Below are 23,903 nucleotides of genomic sequence, written 5' to 3'. Positions count from 1 at the left end.
TTGGGGGGACATAAATATTCAGTCCACAATAACATAGAACTAGCAGAGACAGACAGTTTTTTTTTTCCATTGGCAGCTTTTACTAGCAGTTATATTTTTTCAGTCCACCACTTCACTGGAGTTGTATCAACTTGGAGGGTCCAGGTTCTATGCCTAAATCAAGGGTGCAGGGGGAAGTGGTGTGTGTCAAGTTTAGTCTCCCCCCTGCCCCCATCATTGGATTAACCTATCCTTGTGACCAGTAGATGCACATTCTCACAAGAACCTTAGTTTCTGTTTTTATCACTTCGATTTCAATTTTATATTCCTTTTCTTTTAAGTTCAGGAAATTGTCCTTAATTTCTTACTGAGCTTTTCAAAACATTTCACGGCATATTTGTTTTAAGTTTTGAGAATTCAGATGTTTTCCAAGTAAGGGGCGTTCAGAACATCTAGCTAATCCTAGTGACAGCTCAAGTTCGCATAGATGCAGTTCAGTTTTGCCACATTCAGAATTGAGAAGCCTGGAATGCCATGATCAAAGGCACAGAGAACAGATATTCTTGGTAATTTGGTGATGGTAGTTCGGGGTAGGGGTGTCAGGAGGTGTCTTGTGGCAGGATTGCTGAGAGTATGGATAGTAGGCCAAGAAGTGAGTTTCTCTTAAGGCAAAGTGGAACTATTGGGTTTTGATGGGAGGAATGGCATGATTCATTATAGAGTTCAGGATATAGAAGATTGGAACCAAGACTTTAGCCAGGACATATGAGGACAGTGTACATGAGAAGAGAAAAGGCAGTCTCAACTAGAAAAGTGGCTTTGGAAGTGTTGCCAATGAAAAATGGGTTCACACGGAAGAATGCCAGGAAGCCAAGCGTGAGCCATGAGCCAAGCGTGCTAAGAGGAACTAAGAGAGTAAGAGCTCCTTTGTTTAGGGGATTATATATCCCCAAGTGTTCATGCCCTTGCAGTGGCCATGCCCACTGTGGTCAATGACCTCTGTTCCCAGGTGACTGGCAGGCAGCACCTTTCCTGTGACCCCAACGTTACTGGGCATGTATCTGCCTTCCCTTTATCAGGTTTCCTTCCCCAAGTGTTTTGCAGGGAACATGCCTATAATGTCTGGTCTTCCATTTGCTCCTTTCTTGTTATTAATAACTGGTTCATTACAATGGCATCAGAAGCAAGGAGAGAATGCAGATGGGTTTGTTGTGAAGGTAGAAGTTCAAACACTTGACAAAACATTTGATATTTGGGATTAGGACTTTGATAAGCATCTGAAAGGAGTGATGGTTTGTGGTAGAGAAGATGATGAGATCTCTGGAACGATTTCATAGCTCAATTTATGAGGCCTTTTTTAGGTTTCTTCTTTCAACTGCCAAGAAAGGAGAGTGGACACATTTCGGAAACTGCAAATATCTCTGAATACCTATGAAGGTTGTAAATTAGGAAGTTTAGATTGAGCGTGGCTTTTATCTGAGGGAGAAAAATCTGGAATAAATCAATCACCCATGTTTTTTATGTTTCCTTTGTAAGTAGATCCATTTTTAGCTTTGATTTCTATGACTACAGACCTGAGAATATTTAAGTTATAAAAAGTATTAGTTGCAAAAGTTATTTTAAGTTTAATTTAAAGGAGATGACTGACATGTTTAGGAAAAAAACAGATTAAGCCTGTTGGGACTAATGACCCCTGAGTTTGTCCTTGAGACGCACCTTCACATTACCAGTTTGGAAGTTCTGGTCACCACTGAGTACCTAGTGGGAACAGAGAGAAATGTGCTGGATTAGTGGGGACAAAGATGAATAACAAAGTAAAAGTGACAAGATGTTCATTAATTCTGTGTGGTCGATACGTGAGGTTATATTATTTTCTCTGGATAGAAACTTTCTAAATTAAATCAAGAGCAAACAAATAACCCCAAAGCTTAATAAGACATTTGCTTTGCTCTGCAGACACCTACGTCTGGAGGAGAAGACTTGCTTACTCAAGTAGCTGGAAGGCAGCAGGAGACACGGGGCTTAGAAAGGCGAATTAGGTGTGGCCCTGTTCATTAAGCTAAACAAAGGCTTCGTTGGATGGGATTTTCCACCTAGAGTGAGATTCTCCCACGGAAGACCGTGCTTCACTCAGCCATAGCCTCAGACAGAGTTCAGTCGGCTGGTTTCCCTTTTCATGGAATTGCCTTAGAAATGGCTGCTGCTTTTCATCGAGGCCTTATGTTTAACTACATAGAGAATAAGAGAGAAACAGAGAGGAGCTAGAATTACAAAAGCCATCCACTGGCATTCATTTATTTGTAGAACTTTCCTGAAGTATAAAAGACAGTATTTCTTAATTGGAGTACTGGTTAGTCACAAATTCTGTGAGATCAAGCGTAGCCTTTCTCAGATCTTTATCACGCCTTTTCCAGCCAGAGGGCAAAAGTCCGTGAAGAAACTTCAGTGGCCTTTGAAACGGCACCGTAATATTAAAGCCCCAGGTTAGTTCGAACCTTACTGCAGTTCTTTTTCTGCCCCTGCGTCCCCCCACACTCCCTCTGCGCCTGTGCAGGTGAGAAAGGGAGACGGGCACAGTCGCCCCGAGGATGGGCCCGGAGCCAGTTAGCGGTCGGGGCAGCTGCAAGCCCATTACCCAGCGGCCGTGGGAGTTTGTTCAGTGTCCTTAACTGTGCCTCAGTGTCCTCGTCTGTGACAAGGACAGTGATGCCTGTCTCAGGAGTGTATGAAGATGGGATGAGATGAAATATGAGGACACGCGTAATAGGCTTGGTACGTGTGAACGTGAGTGGTAGCTGTTGTTGATATCAAAGCGCCCGTCGTTTTCCATGGGACTCGTCTTTCTACCTGACATAAAACTTAAGCCCCCTGGCACCTGCGCCCTGCTCGGCCTTGGGTCTTCAGCCCCGGGCACGGTTCCTGACAGTGGTGCTTAGTGAATGTTTGTTGAATGGATAACTCAAATCTAGACTCAGGTCAATGATGGTGGGTTGTAAACAGCGTTCCGAAGCTCTGTCTTATCCGGGGGACAGATGCACTGTGAACTTGGGCACTGGGGATTATGTATCTAATTTAAGGGCTGAATTGAACAGGTCTGCTGTGCTACTTGTAGACACTTCATAGAAGGATACAAAATTCATTGAAGTAAATTATGATTTGAAGACCTGGATTTAATACCAGCTCTAAAGCAATGCTATGTTGTATCTCAGAGAAAGGCATTTAACATTTTTTTCTCTTATTTTCATTATAGGATAAAACAGAATATACTTTAAATTTAAATAGCAATGAATTCTAGACCGCTGGATAAAAGCTAATAGAATTCTGCATAAGGCAATGTTATTAATTTGTATTGCTTACAATTACATCTACTCTTTAAACTATGCCTGAAGGAATAAAAAATGTCATGCCATGATTATTTCCCTTCTCAAAGAAGAAAAAAAAGATGGCCCATTTATTAAATTTTGTCAGGAAATACAGTCCTTAAATTATGATGAATAAATGCTAAAATAATATGCTTTATTTAAAACTGCCAAAATTATTATGATAAATTACATATAAACACAAGTACTAGAAAGTTTCAGGATGTGAAAACAAGTTTTAAAAAGTTAGTTTTAAAATGTGCATAATTTAATTGGCTCTTTTTATCTGTAAGTGGTATTGGCCAAAATGAAAAACTTTATTTTCCTTTCCCCTAATTTGGAGCTGTGGAGTTTTATCATGAGGATCATCTGTTAGTAATCGAGTTCTGTCCTTTCATGGGTGGAATTATTAGGCCTTTAAGCCATAAAAAAAAAAAAGAAAAACTCTGTACACAAAAACAACACAACAAAAGCAGACTAGCAACTGTAACTTCAAAGGAGACCAAAAAGCAAAAAACAATCAAGAGAGATAGAAAATGTTTGATGCAGAACCAAGGAAAGGTCTCGGTGTCATTGCTGGGACCCTCCCAGCAGGAGCTGTGCCTGCTCAGGGGTCAAGGCACACGTGCTGACATCGGCCATCGGGCTGTGAAGTCTTGAACAGGTTTGGGGAAGAAAACGTTTAAAATTATTCTAAGGGCCTAAAAACTCAAAGGACATCATTGAATTTTCAGAGTAACAATATGTTGTTCTGGAAACTAGTTCCAAATCCATCTTGGTCAATTATTGCTCTAAAAAACAAATTTTAATTTAAAATATTATGAAAGAAAAGATATTACGTTGCATTGTATAGGGAGATAAAAATTTCAAAGGTTTTTGAAGACTGTATTATAAAATTAAGTATAATAGTGTAACATAAATATAATACACATGTAACGTCATTAAGGATGGGAAATATGAGAACTAACATTTGATTAGTGCTTTGTATATACCATGGACTGTGTGGGGTTTTCCAGTATCTCATGTAATTCTCACGATCACATTGTGAGGTAGGAAATTAGAGACTCATATGTTTAATTAACTTGTCAAGGGCCAGTCAGCTAGGAAGTGAAACCAGAATTTTAAAAATATATTGTAAAGTTAATATTTGTTCACTGTAAAAAAATTCAAATACAGAAGCCATAAAGTGAAAAGCAAAAATCTCTAACTTCTAGTACTCACATTTCACTTCCCACAAACATCATTATTATTTTTTTCTTTTTCTGACATTTTCTTTGTATATGCAATCACATCTCTTTATGTCTATTTCTGTTTATTTCTTTACTGGGAGTACACTATATATTTTGACACTCCATCTTACATTTAGCAGCACCTCTTGGAAAATGTTCCGCTTCAGTGTGTGTAGCTCTGTCTTACTCCTTTATGATTTTGTGGTAGTCCATTATCTGAATTTAAATATAATTTAATCAGCACCCTTTAATTATTTCCAGTGTTATGCCAGTACATACTTGCTCTCTGTATCAGTTTGCTTAGGCTGCCGTAACAAAATACCAAAGGCTGGGTGGCTTTAAACAGTAGAAATTTCTTTCTCATGGCTCTGGAGGCTGGGAAGTCCAAGATCAGGGTGCCAGCAAGATAGGTTTTATCCTGAGGCCTCTCCTCTTGGCTTGTAGATGGTTGGGACTTCAGTATGTGAAGTTTGGGATGGAGGATACAACATTCAGTCCATAACTCTTGCCAACATTGCCTGTTAACAAACTTAAAATGTTCTCAATCTGACAAATGAAAAAAGTATGCTGTTTTTATTTACATTTATTTAATTATGAATGACTTTTAACATCTTTTTCCTCTGCAGTGTCTTTGCTGTGAACTTTTTGTTCATGTACTTTGCCCATTTTCACTGTTGGGTTTTTTGGTCTGTATTGTCAGAACTTTTTTGTATTCAGGGTATTAGCCCTTTGTTTGACACAAATGTTGCACATAATTTCTCCACTGTTTTGGTAATTTAGTGTTTACTTTTCTTAGCTCAGCAGAGTGTTGCTTCTAATTCTTCCCTCTATTAACTCTTAGTTCGCTTCTCCAAGATAGGAAAATGGGCCACATAAAATGAAGTGGGAGTGTCCATGCATTTTACTGCACGGTTCTGTCCTGCCTGTCATTCTGAGATATGGAGCTATAATCCTATTTCTGCAGTTTTAATTCTCCATAAAACATGTTGGTTCATGCAGTCTCTCCACCTTGCATAGAACTGGCAGAAATCCAGATATACTCACACCTTTGATGTACATGTCATTGCATTAAAGAGCATGTGTTGACCAATAAAACTGTTGGAAAAGTCCTCTGAACCATTTTTCTGCAGTATGAAATAGCAAAGTCATATCTATATTATATGCTTTTGGACTGTATGTATTTTTAATTCCAGATTTTGACATGCAGGTTAACCTTAAAAATAACTCAGATTTTTCATTTACAAACAGCTTAAACCTATAAAGATGTAAGCAATAGCATGTTAAAGGATAACTAGCAAGATACAGTCTTAATATTACATTTTCCTAATTACAACACACAAATAAAAAGGCTTTGAAGAAGCCTGCTTCATATAATGAATTGTCAGCAAGTGGTGGAACAATGAGTTGCTGCTCTAATTAAGGAGAAAAAAAATTCACATATGAAATAATTACCTTTAATAAAAAAATATATGTGCTAACTTGTATAGAACTGAGTATAGTTTTCAGCGGCTTACTATAAATTATTATGTGCTAGACACATTTTCTCCTCTATGTTTTTATAATAGATCAAGAGTTGATTTGTATTTCCATCTTATAAATTAAAACAACAATGGAGTTTCAGTAAGGGTAAGCAGTTTGCCTCAGGTCACACAGCTAGCGAGCACCAGAGGTTGGATTCCAAACCAAGTGTTTGGCTTCAAGCTACCACATAGTAGCTTGAAAGAAGTTCAGAGCAACACGGCAGATGTGAGCCAAAACAATCAGAGAGGGCATCCAGTGAAAACAAAGCCTGGGCTTTCGAGAGTGAGTAGGATTTTAATAAGCAAAGTTGAGTAAGAGGATGTATCAGATGGAGAAAACAGTGTGAAAGAAATTATGGAGGTGAGACTGAACATGATGTATAAGGGAAGGGATCCCTGTGGCAGAATTCATGCATATGGGACTTTGTAGGTTGCATACAGCCAGTAACAGAGGGCCCTGAATTTCAGAAAAAGAAGTGTGGACTTGACCAACTACAGGATGGGTGGTGTGGAGCCATTGAATATTATCGGTCAGATTAACAAGGTGAAAAGTGCTGGTCTGGGGAAATTGTCTGGTTGGAATATGGAGTGTTGTTAAGAAGGAAAGCACCTAAGAGAAATGGCAGCCCCGACTCCCTTTCACATGCAGGCGACAGGAGAGGACAGCTCTTCCATCAGCCACCATGTAAAAGTCCTGCGATTGGACCACTTTAAGTTCATGTCAAAGATGGACTCACATAGATGGGTTTAGGCCCCTCAAGAGAAGAGGGGATCATTCTTAGTCAAATGGTGTGTGACTAAGAAATTCAGGATCCTGGCTGGAAGACCTTCTGATGGAACTGATGCTGGAAGGCAACCAGAAAGTACCATTCTCTGGCTTTTTCTACTGTCCTAGAATATGAACTGTGTGATTGTCATTCATGGCGGATGCATTTTTGTTTCCTCCCTCGACACCTAACAAAGAGCACATAGTAGGTAGATATAGGTGTTATTGTTTGGAGTTTTGCAGGAGGGAGTTAGTCGAGTGCATGAATGAATGACATTTATTGAGAGAGAAGATTTTCAGATTAAAATGGTAAGGAAAGTTTTTAACCCTGACCCCTTGTCACCTTTGATTATGTTCTTTCCCCCTCTTGGATCCCTTATCACGCATAGTCCCAAGTATGTTTTCGGTTCTTTGGAGGAGTTGGAATTGCAGACCCTGGAGCAGCATGAGGAAGGAAGGAACCCAGTGCTTTTTATATTCTTGAGGTGTTCAGCAAAAGAACCTAGTTAATTTACATTTTGAAATAACTGACTATAAGTCATAATGTTTTACCTCTCTCGAGGGCCTGTGCATATTCTTTAAGAAAGCAGCCTTAATACTGCTGCACATATATGGAACTTCAGGAATCCGTAAGCAAGGGCGAAGGACATTCGGGTGTGTTATAGGGGTGATCCCCCCATGTTGCTTTTCAAGGGCATTTATTGAACTAACTTTGTTATTAACTCACCCAGAGCCAATTAAGATGAAAGAGTAAAACAAAAACAAAGTCGTTTTATATGGCAAGTTTCCTAAGAGACAAAAAAAAGAATAATTTCGGATAGCACCTACGTAAATGCACATACATCTTGATGAATTGATGATACATAATTTCTCATAATGAGGACTCTTGGTTGCAAGTAACAGAAACCCAACCTCAAATAGCTTAGGAAATAGGAATATATTGACTCATGAAATAAGAGGGAAGGCTGACTAAATAAGCCACAGAACAGCAGGTGCAGCTGGCTTCAGAAACAGCTTGTTAGGTGTTCAGACCCTGCCAAGACTGTCTTGTCTTGTCTTTGGACAAGTCTGTGTGCTGACTTGTATCTCATGACACACTGGCTTCTACAACCTCCAGCTTCTAGAGGGTGATGTTTTGTTTTTGTTTTAATTATAGTTTGAAAATCCCAAGAAAAGATTGATGTACTGGGCACCCATCCCTGAACTGGTCAATAGTGGCGGGCAGGACCTGCTCATGCTTGAGGATGGTACTTTCCATGAAGACTCGGGGATGCAGCAGGGGGTCAATTATTTCCCAGATAATTAACTCTCCCTCAGTTCTCCCCTTTCCTTTTCTTCATCTCTCTCCCACATAACCATCACTTCCTGAGCTTTAGCTGCCAAGTCCATTCAAGCTGTGACCCTTTGACACTACACTAGAAGTCAGGTTTTGCTTTGGAACTTGACCTTTTTCAGAGTGGACTAGCCGTGGGAAGATCATTCTCTTACTCAATTTGTTTGCCTCTTATAAATTGGACACCCCCCTCCCTGTCATAGTCAGCATGATCTTGTAATCATCTATTCACACTGCTAGTTCTGCCTGAAGTGTTCTCAGAGGTAGCATCTCTTCATGAGCCAGCTGATCTTTGGATAACCTCTGTGAGAGATGGTTTATTGGCTCTTACATGGAGCACAACCTGTGCCTCAGGTGAATGTATAAAGCATGCTGCCAGGAACAAGAACAGGCAGGAAGAAAAGTGATGGGAATTTACAAAATTTCCAGCTCATTACAGAGCCCACCCTTCGCCTCTCTCCTCTTGTTTTAATTTTAATTTATTGAATTGCAAGTTGTTTGTGGAGAGCTATGTTCCACTCATGTTTCAACAAGCAACATGTTAAATGGGTAGACTGGGAAGAGTAAGTATAGGGAAGTTGCTCGGAGACCTCTAACAACCTCCTGTTTCTCTCACGCTGAGCTTAGTGTACTTAGACAAGTCAAGAAGGGCACTTTCTCCCTGTTTTTGCCCCACAACATAAAAACTAAAGCGAGATACACATCTATTTAGCTATAGATAATGAAACCTATTTAACCTCAATCATGTAAGGGGGGGCATGTGTATTTGTGATAAGTTCATATCAGAAACAAACGGAGGGAAATTATGACCTAATTATAAAATAATATGTATCTGCAAGTTGTTATTTTATCATAAAAAAATTGAGGGTGATGGATGTATTCACTTTCTACAGTACCAAAATAAATGACCACAAGCTGGGTATCTTGAAACAGCAGAAATTTATTCTCTCACAGCTCTGCAGGCCTGAAGTCCAAAATCTAGGCATCGGCAGGGCCATGCTCCCTCCGCAGGCTCTGGGAAAGAATCCTTCCTTGGTTCTTCCAGCTCCTGGTGGTTTCTGGCATTCCTTGGCTTGTGGCAACTTGATTCTAGTATCTGCTTCTGTCTTCTCATGGCCATTGTCTCTTTCTGTGTGTCTGAATCTGAATTTCCCTCTCCTTTTCTATAAAAACACTAGTCATTGGCTTTAGGACCCCACCCTAAGACAGTGTGACCTCGTAACTAACTACATCTACAGAAGACACTATTTCTAAAGAAGGTCACATTCTCAGGTTCTGGGTGGTCTTAAATTTTAGAGGGATACTGTTCAACCCAGTACAGGGGAAATAGCAAAAACCACACGATATTCCTCTCAGTAAGTGTTACTGTTTAGGGAATTGGTATTTGAAGGGTCAAAAGAACGTGGATTCTTAAGTTTACTGATGCTGAGTGGCTTTGAGGAGGAGTCCTTTTTGAACTGAATCTGTTTACAGTATTCGCTGGTGAAGGGAGACCAGGAGGCAGGCACAGTTTTGTCAAGGACCCACTCCCCCCCAGCTCCAACCACAGAAAGGTAACGTATTTCCCCTGAGATTTTCTTACCTCCTGTTTTGAAATAGTGCCTTAGTTCTAAGTTCTAAGGAATTCTGAGACACTTAGAAGGTGGTTGTTTTTTTTTCACTTATCCCTTCTTATTCTATCCTAACGAGAAGAAGACGACGTCATGTGAGGTTCTTTGGATCATTTCATTACTTTATAAAATTTTATATACTTTGAAAACACTGAATATGTGGAATAGGTTGCTGGTGTTTAAGACTTTTCAATCGTTTTGCTCTTTGCATCAAGTTCTACCCCCAACTGGCCTTGTGCAGCTAGTGTAGACAGACATCCATTCCTCTCTCACCAAAATAATTGAGCCGTTTACTGAGGGCTGATTAGGAGGTTCGCACAGATTCTTAAAGGTTTGCAATGGGGCAGAGTCCTCCCACTCGCTGGAAGTTGTGCCCATTCATAGCCAAGGAACAGGATGCAGAGCAAGATAAAGAAAGGCTCACGTGGAGGCACGAGTGTGAATCATGAATTTTGAGGTCTTATGTGAATAAGTTGTGGAAGTATCTTCAGTATCCCAAGTGGGGGATCAGAAGGGGCAGCTCACAGGATTGATTGACGGTTATGAGGGCCTGGGTCGACTGCGAGGGCCTGGTGAGTGAGTAAGCAGTTCAGGTGGCCTCCTGGGGAAAAGTGGTGGGTTGAGTGACTGGAAGGGTGTGGAAAAACTAAAAGAGGAGGGAAGAGGGATGGAAAGAGTTTCCACGGGGGTGCAGCCCTCAGTGGTTGTAAGAACGGGGTGGGGCAGTGGGGGTGCTGAAGTTCAGTGCAGGGTATGTCAATGGAATTGAGCCAACCCAGAAATTAGAAGGCAGTGGATTTGAACTTGGTGACTCAGCCTTATTAATGCTGGCTTCAGAGAAAGGGGAGTATTTACTCATTTCCACGGAGTAAACAGTTATTGAGCAGCCTCTGTGTGTTGCAGGGACTGTGCTAGACACATTTGACCTGGATAAAGAGGGTAAGAGCAGAGGACAGGTCACCGGGAACTGCATAAATATTGGGGGCCTTTCACTTTCCAGGCTCAGTGTCATGGTCGATGTTAATTTCCACTTGCTCTTGGCTATTCTTAGCAGTTCTTTATTCCCTCCTTCACTTTCATCTGTGTTTTGGTTCCTCAGCTGTTCCTTTACTATGCACAGAGGTTAATAGATAACCTCTAGCTGCCAAGCTCGCCTGGTGTCTAATCATTTGAAGGTATGTCTGTAAATCCCACGTATGCGATCAAGAACTCAGTGATCAATAACACGCTTTAATATGTCATCGGGTGTTTGTGTCTTTGCCACCCACTTCCATATGCACTGCTTTATATTGCTTTATATTTATTTCTTCTGCAATCATAGAGCCAGCCTAAAATACGACTTAAATGTTCATTTCAGCCTCAGAAATAACAATCTAGACTTACATACTTTATGTTGCTATGCCTTCTTTGACAATTTCTGTAAGTTTAATATTTGTTGAATAGAGACAACCCTTGGCATTCCCATTTGATTGTGATAACAATGTGACATCTGTGAAATGATCAAAATAGGGCACCTTTTTGAAGTTCTGCTCCTTAGAGCAATGATTCATTACAGCCTTATTTTTTCAGAAATACTTTTAATAAAAAAATGTATAACTACACCATTGTTCCAAACACCACAGTGATGCAAAAGGAAAAGTTTTTCCCATGAACAGTTACTGGATAGACAAGAGAGAGTAGTGTTTAATGCTTGCATTTAGCCAACGAGTAGGATGTGTTGTGGAGCACTGGGGTGCCTCCCCTCCTTTTTTATGGCCTAGTAGTATTCCATTGTGTAAATGCCCCACAGCTTTTCTATCTACTCATCTACTGAGGGACACTTGGGCTGCTTCTAAACCTTGGTTATTGTAAATAACGCTGCAATGAACATAGGGCTGCATATATTTTTTCAAATTTGTGTTTCCAGTTTCCTTGGATAAATTCCCTGAAGTGGAGTCACTGGGTCATAAGGCAGTTTCATTTCTAATTTTCTGAGGTAAATTACATACTGTTTTTCACAGTGGCTGCACCATTCCCACCAACAGTGCACAAGGATTCCCTTTTCTCCACACCCTCGCCAACATTTGTGTGTTGTTTTATTGACAGTAGCCATTCTGGCAGGTGTGAGGTGACACCTCACTTTGGTTTTAATCTGCTTCTCTCTGATGATTAGTGACTTTGAGCACTTATTCATATGTCTGTTGGTCATCTGTATGTCCTCTTTGGAGAAGTGTCTTTTCAAGTCCTTTGCCCATTTTTAAGCATCTTACTGGCAGTCACCACCCAGCCTCACATCTCCGCATGCACACTCTTAGCTCACTCTTGCCATGCCTCGATGAAGACCACTAGTTTCTGTGGCTGCCTTGGCAACAGCCAGCTATTTTCCCTAACAATTCCTTTCCAGGACCTGTCTTATAGAGCTCAGTACAACCTATAGATTCTTCCTGAACTTAACAAAAATCCCACATGTGCCTAAATATCTTACGGTGGACATATTAGCAGTGCCCGGTGCCCCCCTGGAGTACTGAGGTGCCCAAATAAATCAAGTCTAACAAGAAAGCTTAAACTAGATGTGGGAACTAAAACCCAGTAGAAATCCTGGATTACCTGTTTGTGTAATCATTGTATATTATGCAACCATGCTTGAATAATAACTGTCATTTCCAAGTAAAATAGAAAATAATTTCTGAGGGCTCACAGTATTTCAGAGACAAGTGTAGACAGAGCCGTGGGCAGTGTCCTTTCTATGCATGTGATGTTAAAATGTACATATGCTAAGTAAGGCATGACTCACTGTGCAGCAGAAAATAAAGCTGGGTTAAAAACTCAAATCCTTGGCTGCCTACTCAGGTCTCTACCTACCATGTACCATTTCCCTCTTCTGCTGCTTAGATTTTACTTTTTTTTTTTTTTTTTTTAAAAGATAAAACTATGTAGAAAATCAAAATGGGAAGCCTTAGGCAAAAATGGCTGAAAACGCTTCCTCTTTATTACCCATGTCTGAAGCAAACGCATTGCCTGGCAGTGGCCAGTGAGTGGTTAGAGTGTCACCCCACTTTCTTGTGAGATCCTCGCACCAAAGGCTCTCGGGTTTGGTTCCCAGTCAAGGGCAGGTACCTGGGCTGCAGGGTCCAGCCCAGCGTCGGGGCCCATGCGGGAGGCAGCCAATTGATGTGTCTCTCACATCAGTGTTTCTCTCTCTCTCTTTCTCTCCCCTTCCCTCCCTCCCTTTTACTCTCTCTAAAAGTCAATGGAAAAATATCCTCATGTGAGGATTTACCAAAAAAATGCGTTGCCTGCACTTGAGTAGTTAAGCCTAAAAGCAGAAAAGTGGATGCGCCCTAAGACCGCTAATCTTTTAGAGATTTAGGGATGCACCAGGGCTTCTTTGTCAGATAACAGAAGGCTCGAAGAACCATGTAACTGTTGGCAACACCGCTAACCCAGCTAGGCCAAGCCCAGGGCCCGCACGTTTGCTCTGGGTATGCTGCTCTTTGTGATTTGAGGGTACGCTTAGCCCTCTCTGGGCTCCTGGACTGAATGGGAGAGTGTTATGAGGGGAACTCGCAGAGGGAACAATGGTAGGAGCGTGCTCGCCCGGACCTGCTTTCACTGTGAGGACGAACCTCACTGTTCATTCTGTTTTCGCTGGTTTCTACCTCCCCTCTCCTAATCTGAGGGGTGTCACAGGAGTACATCACTACAATGTTTTCTTTTCTTTTCTCCCAAACTCTAAGTAAATTCTTAATAGAATTTGTTTTTAAATTCTGAAATAAAATAAATTCTAAAATAAAAATATCCACTATTGAACCCTCCTTCGAGCCCATCTCTATGCTCAGCATCTGAAAGGTAGGTAGATGACACATCATGCGGCACCTCCAGTAAGGATTAGTACAGAAAACCTTTAGAGGTGGAAGAGAGGGAGGCCGATGGAGTTTATGCCTAAAAGGTCTTGATTTTTTTTTTTCTATTTGGAAAAATAGAAAAAAAAAAAAAAGAGTGAAGACGAGCAAGGGCAAAGTAAAGCCTGGAAGAGGGAAAGCAAACTTTGAAACATCTGTTATGCAGCATGGTAAGGGAAACAAAAGTGAGTTAGAACACACCGGTTGGTAAAGCCCCAGGATTCCTGGAGTAAACAGCTGTCTCCTTCTGGTTGTTGGCATGGTCGTTGTCGTTGTCATCGTTGTCGTCGTCGTCAAAACAGGTTATACGTGAGCCTCAGAGCCTTCGCCCATGGGGAAACCCACTTCTCTGAAATGCTGACGGCGTGCGCGGCCTGCGCGGCGGCCGGGCTCACGCACCCTCGCTCTGCCCTGCCCTGCCTCTAGGTGGAGCCCGTGATACAGAGAGGCCACGAGAGCCTGGTGCACCACGTCCTGCTCTACCAGTGCAGCAGCGGCCTGAACGCCAGCGTCCTGGGCTCCGGCCACGAGTGCTACCACCCCAACATGCCCGACGCCTTCCACACCTGCGAGACCGTCATCTTCGCCTGGGCCATCGGCGGAGAGGTGGGGCTGAGACGACCGAGATGTCGCACAGTTCACCCGTCATGTTTCCCCTGTGATTCCAGTATTTAGAAGTAAAGCTCGGTATACTGCTTTTTAATAGGAGGGTGGCTTATTTTTGGTTGCAAAAGAAATAATTCTTTTCTTAAGCCATTTTGTTTTATCACCTATAGATGGATGGAGTTCCAGGATGTTGAAATCTCTTTTGAGAATGGCTGGGTTTTGAGTGGAGTAGAGCTTTCAGCAGCTCTCCTAGGACACTCTCTCATGAAATTCTCCTAATTTAGGGTTTTTCCTATCCACCTCATGTTGGATTATCCCTCGGCACTCCGTTAGATCCTGTTTATGTGCTCCTGGAAGTTCACTATGACAATCCGACATATAAGGACGGTGAGTTCTCTCTTCATATATTCTGCCTATGATTTTTAAAAGTTTTGTAACTTCTGTCTCAGAGTTGAAATAAAATAGCATCCTTTGTCATAAAGGATTAACTTACATGTTGGTGATCTGAATTAGGGGGTGCTATTAATAATTACACGGGGACAAGAGTCATTACCAGCGATGAACAAGGCAAGTGGGGCCTGTGGCCACTAATCTTAAACATTTTCATACAATTTACCAGGAAGCAGAAGAATAGACATTTTTCCTTTGTTGTGTAAATTAGTCCCCCAAAACGGGTACTTATGAAACATTTTCTAACTACTCATGTGAAAAACTGTCATTCATCACACTAGAAAATATTAAGCATTTTGTTGTGCGGTAGGAAAACCATAAATATACTCAAAAAGTATTTATGCAGGGACACTGTGTGATATGATACTGAAATGAAGAGCGGTAAGTATTTACATTTGATTTCAGAATTTACTTCTGTAATATTCCAAAACCAAAACATTGAAAGATAGTAAAGTTATTATTTTTACATCGATTCGTGCAATTATTCAGCAAATACTGGACACCGACTACGTGCTGGGTCTGTGCCTAACAATATAATGTTCATAAAAAACAGACACTGTTTTCACCCTTGTAGAAATTACAGTATCGTGGGAAAGAGAAACAATAAAATAAGCACACCAATTAATATAAGATTATATACATGCTAATCCCTCCAAAGGGTCAATTTGGTGTTCATAGGTAGGTAAGTCACCACTTGCAGGAAGGAGCCAACTAATTTCAAAATTAGTGGAACAGACTGATGAAGTTTGGGGTTCACATTGCCCTCCTTATAAATATGTCACAGCAAGGAAGGTGACGTATTCATCCTTCATTCCACAATGCCAGTTGCAGTGCTTTTCATATAACAGTCTAGTTAGTATTGATTGGATAGCTGTTGAATGAGTGGAAGAACGGTGACAAACTATAAAGAAAGTTCATCATTGATGGCTTTCTCCATCAGCAGATGGTTTCTCCACCAGGCGTTTTTCACGTCTACGTAAATGCTACTGCACTTTACCTGAAAACTGTGTAAGACTTTGGTTGAGTTTTTACACATTCTGATGAATGACCTTGGGGTTTTCATTCTGTCTTCACGGTAGATAATTTTTTTTTTTTTTTTAAAGGTATCCTTATTGATTTCAGGGAGAAGTGAGAGGGAGAGAGAGAGAGAAACATCAGTGATGAGAGAGAGTCATTGGTCGGCTGCCTCCCGCATGCCCCCGACTGGGGATGAGCCCGCAACCCGGGCATGTGCCCTGACCGGGAATCGAACCCCGATCGCCTGGATCCTAGGTCGACACCCAACCTCTGAGCCACGCCCGGCCCGGCAGACGACTTGATTTTTAATTCCCATGTGTGAAGCTGAATGTTGTCTTCCATTAATCTTTACTTGTATTGCTTTTCCTTGAGATTTCAGGAGAAATGAATGAATCTCTTCAACTGAATATAGGGAATTTTTTTTTTTTACAAACGCAAACTCACTTTTAATTACATGCTCTTGTTCCAGGCTTAATAGATAATTCTGGACTGAGGCTATTTCACACAACAGATATAAGGAAATACGATGCCGGGGTGATCGAGGCTGGCCTCTGGGTGAGCCTCTTCCACACCATCCCCCCCGGCATGCCCGAGTTCCAGTCCGAGGGCCACTGCACCCGCGAGTGCCTGCAAGAGGTATGCCGGCCCCGTCTGCGGGCGCTCTTTGCGCCCTCACTCATGCTCTGAGAAAGCAGTGCTTGGGAAAGTCCATGCCTGTTCATCAGCCGCGTTTTCCTTGTTGTCACACTGGGAAACCATTATTTACAATGTTAGCAGGACCTTTGGTTGCTTTTTTAAATCTTGAAGGCTACAGGAGTCCAATTCTGAAGACAAGAAGGACTCCCAGCCTGTTTTCCTTCCTGGCCCCACCTCCTTTGTTTGTTTCATATCGGACGCTGTATTTTATCTTTTAAATTCTCTTTCTCTGTTTGTGTAGTTTCCTGTCTCAGCTTCACCTTTCATCTCTATTTGTTTTTCCATTAATTAATTTTCAGTTTTTTTCTGCTTTGCTTTGCTTCGTAGTTTTCTTCCATTCTTTAACCAAAGAGCAAGAATAGCTAATATAAAAATACATATTGAGCAAGATAAATCTGAGTATAAGTATTTAACAATGGCTGCTTTCATTGATAGTTTTTTCTCTGGAATGAGAGGATTTCAACAGGGCTCGTATCCTTTATGAATTGAAAGGCGGTGTGGCTGCCGAGTGCGGCAGGCCGCTGAAGGGAAGCATGATCTTCTGAGTTAGTGAGACCAGGATTCAAATCGCCAGGACATCACTCACTGCCTGTAGGACCACGGGCAAGTCATCGAAGCCTCTCTCCCACTTGGTTTTCTTATCAGAAAATGTGGGAATAATTTCTCCTTCTACGAGTTTTAACTTGCAGGCTGCTAACCTACTGGGATATTTTTTGCCAGGATCTCTGACTTCCTCTTTACCTCCTCAAAGAAGGAGACAGAAAGGTGACATTTAGGAATAGTCCAGTAGGTCCTGTCAGCATTCGTTCCCTTTCTCTTCCTCTGGCAAATATTGCTTCGGAATGATAACCCTGCTAGGAATGTCATGAGAAATCCAAATTCAAAATGTTTGGTGGCTCAAACATTCACATACACCACTTTAGCTTTACTTCTCGGTTGTCCCTCTGCATCTCTTTGCAGGAGAACTGTCCGAATACACGCTCGTTGGGCTGATGGAGCCTTCCTCCCTCCTGCCCCCGGGCTGATGGAGCCTTCCTCCCTCCTGCCCCCGGGCTGATGGAGCCTTCCTCCCTCCCGCCCCCGGGCTGATGGAGTCTTCCTCTCTCCCGCCCCATTCGTAGGCGCTGGAGGCCGAGAGGCCGAGCGGGATCCACGTGTTCGCCGCCCTCCTGCATGCGCACCTGGCGGGCAGGAGCATCCGCCTGCGGCATTTCCGCAGAGGGGAGGAAATGAGATTACTTGCTTACGATGACAACTTCGACTTCAATTTCCAGGAGTTTCAGTATCTGAAGGAAGAACGAACAATCTTACCAGTATGAATGTTTTGCTCTTTTTCACTGAATGTTATCAAGGTCGTGAGACATACATCTGCTGAGAATTAGCCAGGTTTCTAGTGGTGGGATGCACTGTTCCTAGTACCCTCATGCTTAAAGCCGCCCACCATGGGCGTTGCACAAACCCAGATGGAATGCGTTTGACCTGTTTTCCAAAATCAGAACTCATTTTTCTTACTATTCCCAGGGGCACTTCAAGTTGTTGATTTAAAAAGAAAATAAAAATCGGGTTCCCAGCACTAACATTACTCTTTTCTTGATTGACTCCCCGGTTGAAACTTTTGGCTGCAATTAGGGTGATGGTAAAATCAGAGGTTTCCTTATTCCATAGGATATTTTTTCAGAAGTTTCATTTCAGTAAACATGATTATAAGGACAGTTCTTTCATTTGGCAGAGGTGTGCAGGCATAGCTAATTATACCGTCCTGTGTAATCCACTTGCAACAATACTTGGGGTCATACAGAAGGACACAGAAGAGAGTCTTATGCCTTATAGTAATGAAGGTTTTCAAAAGTTTTTTTGTTGGTTTTTTGTTTTTGTTTTTCGGTGCTGCTGCATTTTTTTCAAATTTTTTATCCCGTGACCACCAAGATCGTCATGCAATTTTCTGCCCTTATATCATTCTTAAAAGTTAAATACTTATATACGATTTTTGAAATGGGCGTAATAGCTCTATCTTTTCTACATGCAGAACTTCCTCGATACACCCTGAGAAGAGAAAGATGAAGTGCCAGAAACATTGATCTTGTCAAGAGTCTACACTCTCTTTCATTGTGTTGTGTTATCTCGGGGCTTTCCAACCAGTTTTCTTGTGTTCTCTCAGTTTCCCAACTGGTGTGCTGGGAGGAGGGTCTAAGTGGGTTGAGATACTGATCCCTGGTCCCTCCACGTAGCAAATTAAACTGTTTGCCTACAAATGTATTCAATAAATGAAACAACGTAGAACTCCAATCTGAAAGCTCATACTTTTGTGTTTCAGGGAGATAATCTAATTACCGAGTGTCGCTACAACACAAAAGATAGAGCCCTGATGACTTGGGTAAGAAAATTTCTATTTATTAACATTTATCTGTGGAGAGAGAGGAATAAACTTTGATTGTAGAAGAAAACCATTCCCAATGGGAAGAAAAATTGTTGAATGTCTTGAACATGAAACATCATAAAAATGAAATCAGACCTGTTTTAGCATTTTATCAGAATCGCTAATGATACTATGGTAATATTTGCATTGTAATTTGTTGACTCTTTCATGAAAAGCTATCCTAGGTCTTTTATTTTTCCTCACCAAATATTATTAATAATAGACCTTTGGTTACTGATCACCATCTACATGAGTCTGGACTTAGATGAATCAAGACTTCAAAAGGAAGAATGAATGGCATGACCTTAGGGTTTCCGACCCGATGGACTTACTGGGGATTCCTGCCAAACATTCAAGAATTAGATCGTTCATGCCGTACTTACCTCTTCCAGGGACCACATCTCCCAGCAGCTCATTTTATTAAGTTAGCATAATCTTAAACTAAATCTCAAATTTGTCAAATTGTATAAAAATGTAATGTTAGGACCAATTTGGATTTCACTAAGAAATATAAAATTGTTTTAAATTAGAAAATATATTACTGCTATTCTTCAGTTGTATTAAAGGAAAAAGATATATGATTACCTCAATTGGAGAAGAAAACAAAACATTCATAAAACTTAAGTCACTCGTGGGGGGGGGGGCGGGGAATGAAAATTTAGCAAACCAGGAATAAGAATTTTCTTAACAAGATAAAAATTGGCTATGAAAAATCTACAGCAAATATCAAACTAAACGAAGTACTAGAAATATTTCTTGAAAATCAGGAATACAAGGGTATTTATTATCACAATTTCTACTCAGCATTTTACTGGAAAAGAAAAAAAATGAGGTATGAGGTCAGAAAGGAAGAAGCAAAGAGGAGAAACACTATTCATAGGTATGTAATTTTCTACATTAAAAAAACCTCAAAATTGGCAATATCTAAAATTAATTGTATTTTAATATATAAGAAACTATCTCAAAAAATATAATTAAAAACTCTAACTTCTATAGAAATAAAAGGTGGCATTAGTTGTGTTTGATCTTTATGGAAAATATTGTAAATCTGTCTTGCAAGGCATTACAGGAACACCTAAAAAAATTAAGAGATACTGTGTTTATAGATAGAAAAGCTTAGGAAAGTAAAAATAATCCGATTTAAATTGGTCTATAAATTTGATATAATTTCAGTAAAAAATTCAGAGATTTTATGATTTGGGATTTTGGTATTAAGAAATCTCCGCCTAGCCACAGCTGCAAAGGTATTCTTTTAGATATTAATTTTCTAACACTTTTTATAGTTTTAGCTTTTATATGGAGAAAGTTGATTCTAAAATCTACATAGAACAAAGTGTTAATAATAGGCAGGACACTACTAAAAAGAACAGGATGGGAGACAAACTACTGGAGATGAAGCCTATTTTAAAGCTTTGGTGGTTAATAGTGTGTTTTGGGTCCAGAGTTAGAACAGTGGACCAGAGCAGGGGTCCCGGAAACGGACCTACGAATCCTTCATATGGAAAGGTGGTTTAGGATAGACGTGGCCTTCAGAGAAGTTCAAAAGGATGGACTTTTCATTAAAGAATACTGGCACGGTTACACCTCCAAATGCCAAAAATAAAAGTCTGTCTATCATGCACAACATACAGAACATCAGTTCCAGGTAGATTAAATATTTAAATGTGAAGAGCAAAATTTTATTTTATTTTTAATTCATTTTATTTTTTTAATCACCTTTTATCCCCTCTATGCCCTCTAACACCTCCACCCACCCACTTCCACCCCCACAGTCACCACACTGTTGTCCATATCCATGAATTCTCTCTCTCTCTCTCTCAAAGCAAATTTTAAAACCTTTAGGAGAAATATATATGAATATATCTTTATGACTTTGGGGTAGGTAACTACTCTTTAACAAAACATAAAAAGCACTTATAGTTATGAGTTAAAAAATTGATGAAATTGACTACATTAAAGCTTTTGGTTACCAAAAAAAACATGGTTAAGTAATTGAAAAGAAGTTTTAAACTGAAAAATATACATATTTGCAATATATAGATTCAAACAGCATTATTATCCAGCATTTAAAAGAAATTTCCTTGATCGGTAACATAACACAAACACACAAAAGAAAAAGAACAAAAAATAAAAATATTCCATAGAAATAAAAGCCCAAATGGATAATAAACATATGAAAGGATCCTCGATTTTATTTGAAACTGGAGTCATGCAAATGTAAACCAGAGTGAGATATTTTATACTTACCAGTTTGGCAATTTTTAAAATTGTAATTCCACTGTATTGAAACTGGACCCCTCATTTATGCTGCTGAATATAAATTTATCAAACCACTTTGGGGAAAACCATGGCATTCTCTAGAGAAGTTGAAGGATATATACTCTAACCAGTTCCATTCCTATGTGGATTTAACCTTGAGGTTATTTTTGCAGGTAATGTTCCAGGAGAAGATTATGTAAAATAGTCATAGTAACTTGTAACAACCCGGAACAAAAACCTGGGAACAGCTCAATTATTTATCAAAAGGAAACCAAATAAATATAACATGTCCATATAAGATATATAGTTATGAAAATTAATGAACTAAGGCCATTCATTCATATATTAACACAAATGTATCTGAAGAACGTAATGTTGATTGAAAAAAGCAAACTTGCAACAGGCTATATGTAGTTATGATGTCATGTATCTAAAGTTCAAGGACATGCAAAAGTAAACAGTATATTGTTTAGGAATACATACGTCTGTCTCCCCTGTGCTATGCAGCTGCTGATGTTTACACACAGGACAAGATTATAGAAAATCCAGTGCAACCTGGCAAATATCAAGCTGACTGATTGGTATCATGTTAACCAAATACCCCCATAATCCTCTGAAATGTTCACTGTGGTGAGAAGTTAACATCACATAAACAGAAATTTAAGGAGATTTTGAGGTTATTTAAGAAAGGCAACTTTTAAAGAGATGGAAATAATTCTATTAATTTAAAATGTGCCAGTCTTATTTTTTCACTTTCACTTATACATTTTGTGAGTTTCATTTATACATTTTTCTCAGTTTCATTTATACATTTTTCAGTTTCATTTATACATTTTTAATAGGACGTAATTCTCTTTACCATAGCTTTGGTGCGCATATTCTATGTGCAAAACACATTGTTAATTACAGGAAAATTAAAGAATCCAAGTGTTATAGAAACAAAAAAAGAGAAAGAAAATTACTGTAATCCCCATTGGTAACATTTTGAAATATGTATGTATGTGAATGTATTTGAACACATAATTTTTACAGATCTCTAAAATACTACATGTGTTTTTTGTTATATTTTAGATAAAATATCATCTTTCTATAGGAATAAAAATATTTTTTTAACATTGCTAATGGTTACATATTATCACATTTTATGGAAGTACCTTAATTTAACTTTTAAAAAACTAATTTGTCATTCAGATTATTTTTCAACTGGAAGATTTATTCCATTGTAAGACTGGAAGGAACCGTATGACCCTGGTGGCTTGTGTGCTGTGTCGGAGTTGGGGGAACATACTTTTTCTAAATGCAACATCTCCGTTTTCAGGGAGGGCTGAGCACCAGGAGTGAAATGTGTCTCTCGTACCTTCTTTATTACCCAAGAATCAACCTGGCTCGGTGCGCGAGCATCCCGGACATTATGGAGCAGCTGCAGTTCATCGGCGTCAAGGAGATCTACAGGCCAGTCACGTGAGTAGCGAGCGGGCTTCGCGGTGGCGCTGATGTGCTTCCGAGCGGCGCGGACGTTATTTTCACGCTGGGTTTACCACCAGGTTATGCAGTTCCTTTGTGCGCTGTGCTATTTGAGTGTTTTCAACTGGGGAGGCCAGGTGGCTTCTTGGTTGCTCTGTGCAAGGCCCCCAAGACTACCCCCGGGTTCATAGATTTTTCTAGGAGGACCTAAAGGGTTCACTCATGGTTAATATTAAGTACAGTGAAAGGACATAAAGAAAAATGAACAAAAGGAAAAAGGGCACATGGGGCAATGTCAACAGGAAACAGGTGCAAGCTCCCAAGAAACCCCTTCCAGCGGAGCCACACAGAATGTGCCTAATTCCACCAGCATTAAATTGTGACAATATGTTTGAAATGCTGTGAACTGGAGAAACTCACCAGAGACTCAGGGCCCAGAGCTTTTATTGGTGGCTGGTCACGTAGGTGCCCTCTGCTTAGCAAATACCTAAGTTCCAGACTCCCAGGAAGAAAACATGTGTTCAATATAAACCATACTGTTTGAACAAAAAGTCTAGTCACTCTTATAATTTCGAGAAAGTTTTATATTAATATAGGAAATGGTTTACTATTTAAATTCCCTGACGCCAGCAAAATGTCAACCATCCAAGTAGGCATTTCTAAGAACAGTAACCTCAGGCCAGCTATGTTAACTCTATCTCCACAATTGTGTATCATAGGCACTACTTAAGATAAAATAACAAAAGATAAATATTATTCCTGCCAATTTGAGATTATATTCTAGATTAAGGGAGAGGCAATAAATAAATAAACAATATAACTATAAAATTTCAGCTATTAGATATTGTGAAAATAATTGAGACAGTGAAAAACATGTGGAGCTGCTGCCCATAGGATGGTGAAGGCCTCTTTTGAGAGGGGCTGCTGTATCCTAAATGCCGTGAACAGGGTGGCTTATAAACTCCAGAAATCGGTTTCTCACAGGTGGGGAGGCTGGGAAGTCCAAGATCAAAGCGTGGGCAGACTTAATGCCTGGTAAAACCCCACTCCCTCATGGACAGTCATCTTCTCACAGTAACCTCATGTGCGAAGGGAGCAGGGGAGCTTCCTCGAGCTGCTTTATAGGGCCGTCGATCCCGTAAATGAGGGCAGAGACTCCGGAAGGCCTCGGCTCCTAATAACATCACATTGGGCATGAGGATTTCAACATGTGGGTTTTGGGTGGACACATACGTTCAACCTACGGCCGGAGGTGACATTTTTGAGCAGAGACCTAGGTGATGAGAAGCCAGCCATGCAAAGGTATCCCGGTGTACTC

At 40.3% G+C, this 23,903-nt stretch overlaps 1 protein-coding gene across 1 annotated transcript in view; it reads left to right on the top strand.

Annotated features, from left to right (window-relative positions):
• MOXD1 (monooxygenase DBH like 1) overlaps window positions 1-23,903 on the top strand; it is a gene marked incomplete at its 5' end in the record, with an annotated part of 69,401 nt that overhangs the window by 36,822 nt on the left and 8,676 nt on the right. The window contains 6 exons of the mRNA XM_081140580.1: window positions 14,104-14,283; window positions 14,568-14,670; window positions 16,220-16,386; window positions 17,568-17,759; window positions 18,761-18,820; window positions 22,440-22,582. Of these exons, the coding sequence (XP_080996706.1) occupies window positions 14,104-14,283; window positions 14,568-14,670; window positions 16,220-16,386; window positions 17,568-17,759; window positions 18,761-18,820; window positions 22,440-22,582 (845 nt within the window). The remainder of the gene's footprint in view (window positions 1-14,103; window positions 14,284-14,567; window positions 14,671-16,219; window positions 16,387-17,567; window positions 17,760-18,760; window positions 18,821-22,439; window positions 22,583-23,903) is intronic.

This window comes from Miniopterus schreibersii (genome assembly GCF_964146895.1).
Source record: "Miniopterus schreibersii genome assembly, chromosome: 6".
Lineage (NCBI taxonomy): Eukaryota > Metazoa > Chordata > Mammalia > Chiroptera > Miniopteridae > Miniopterus > Miniopterus schreibersii.
The sequence above is the reverse complement of the archived record's forward strand: the minus strand, read 5'-3'. Positions and strand labels throughout refer to the sequence as shown.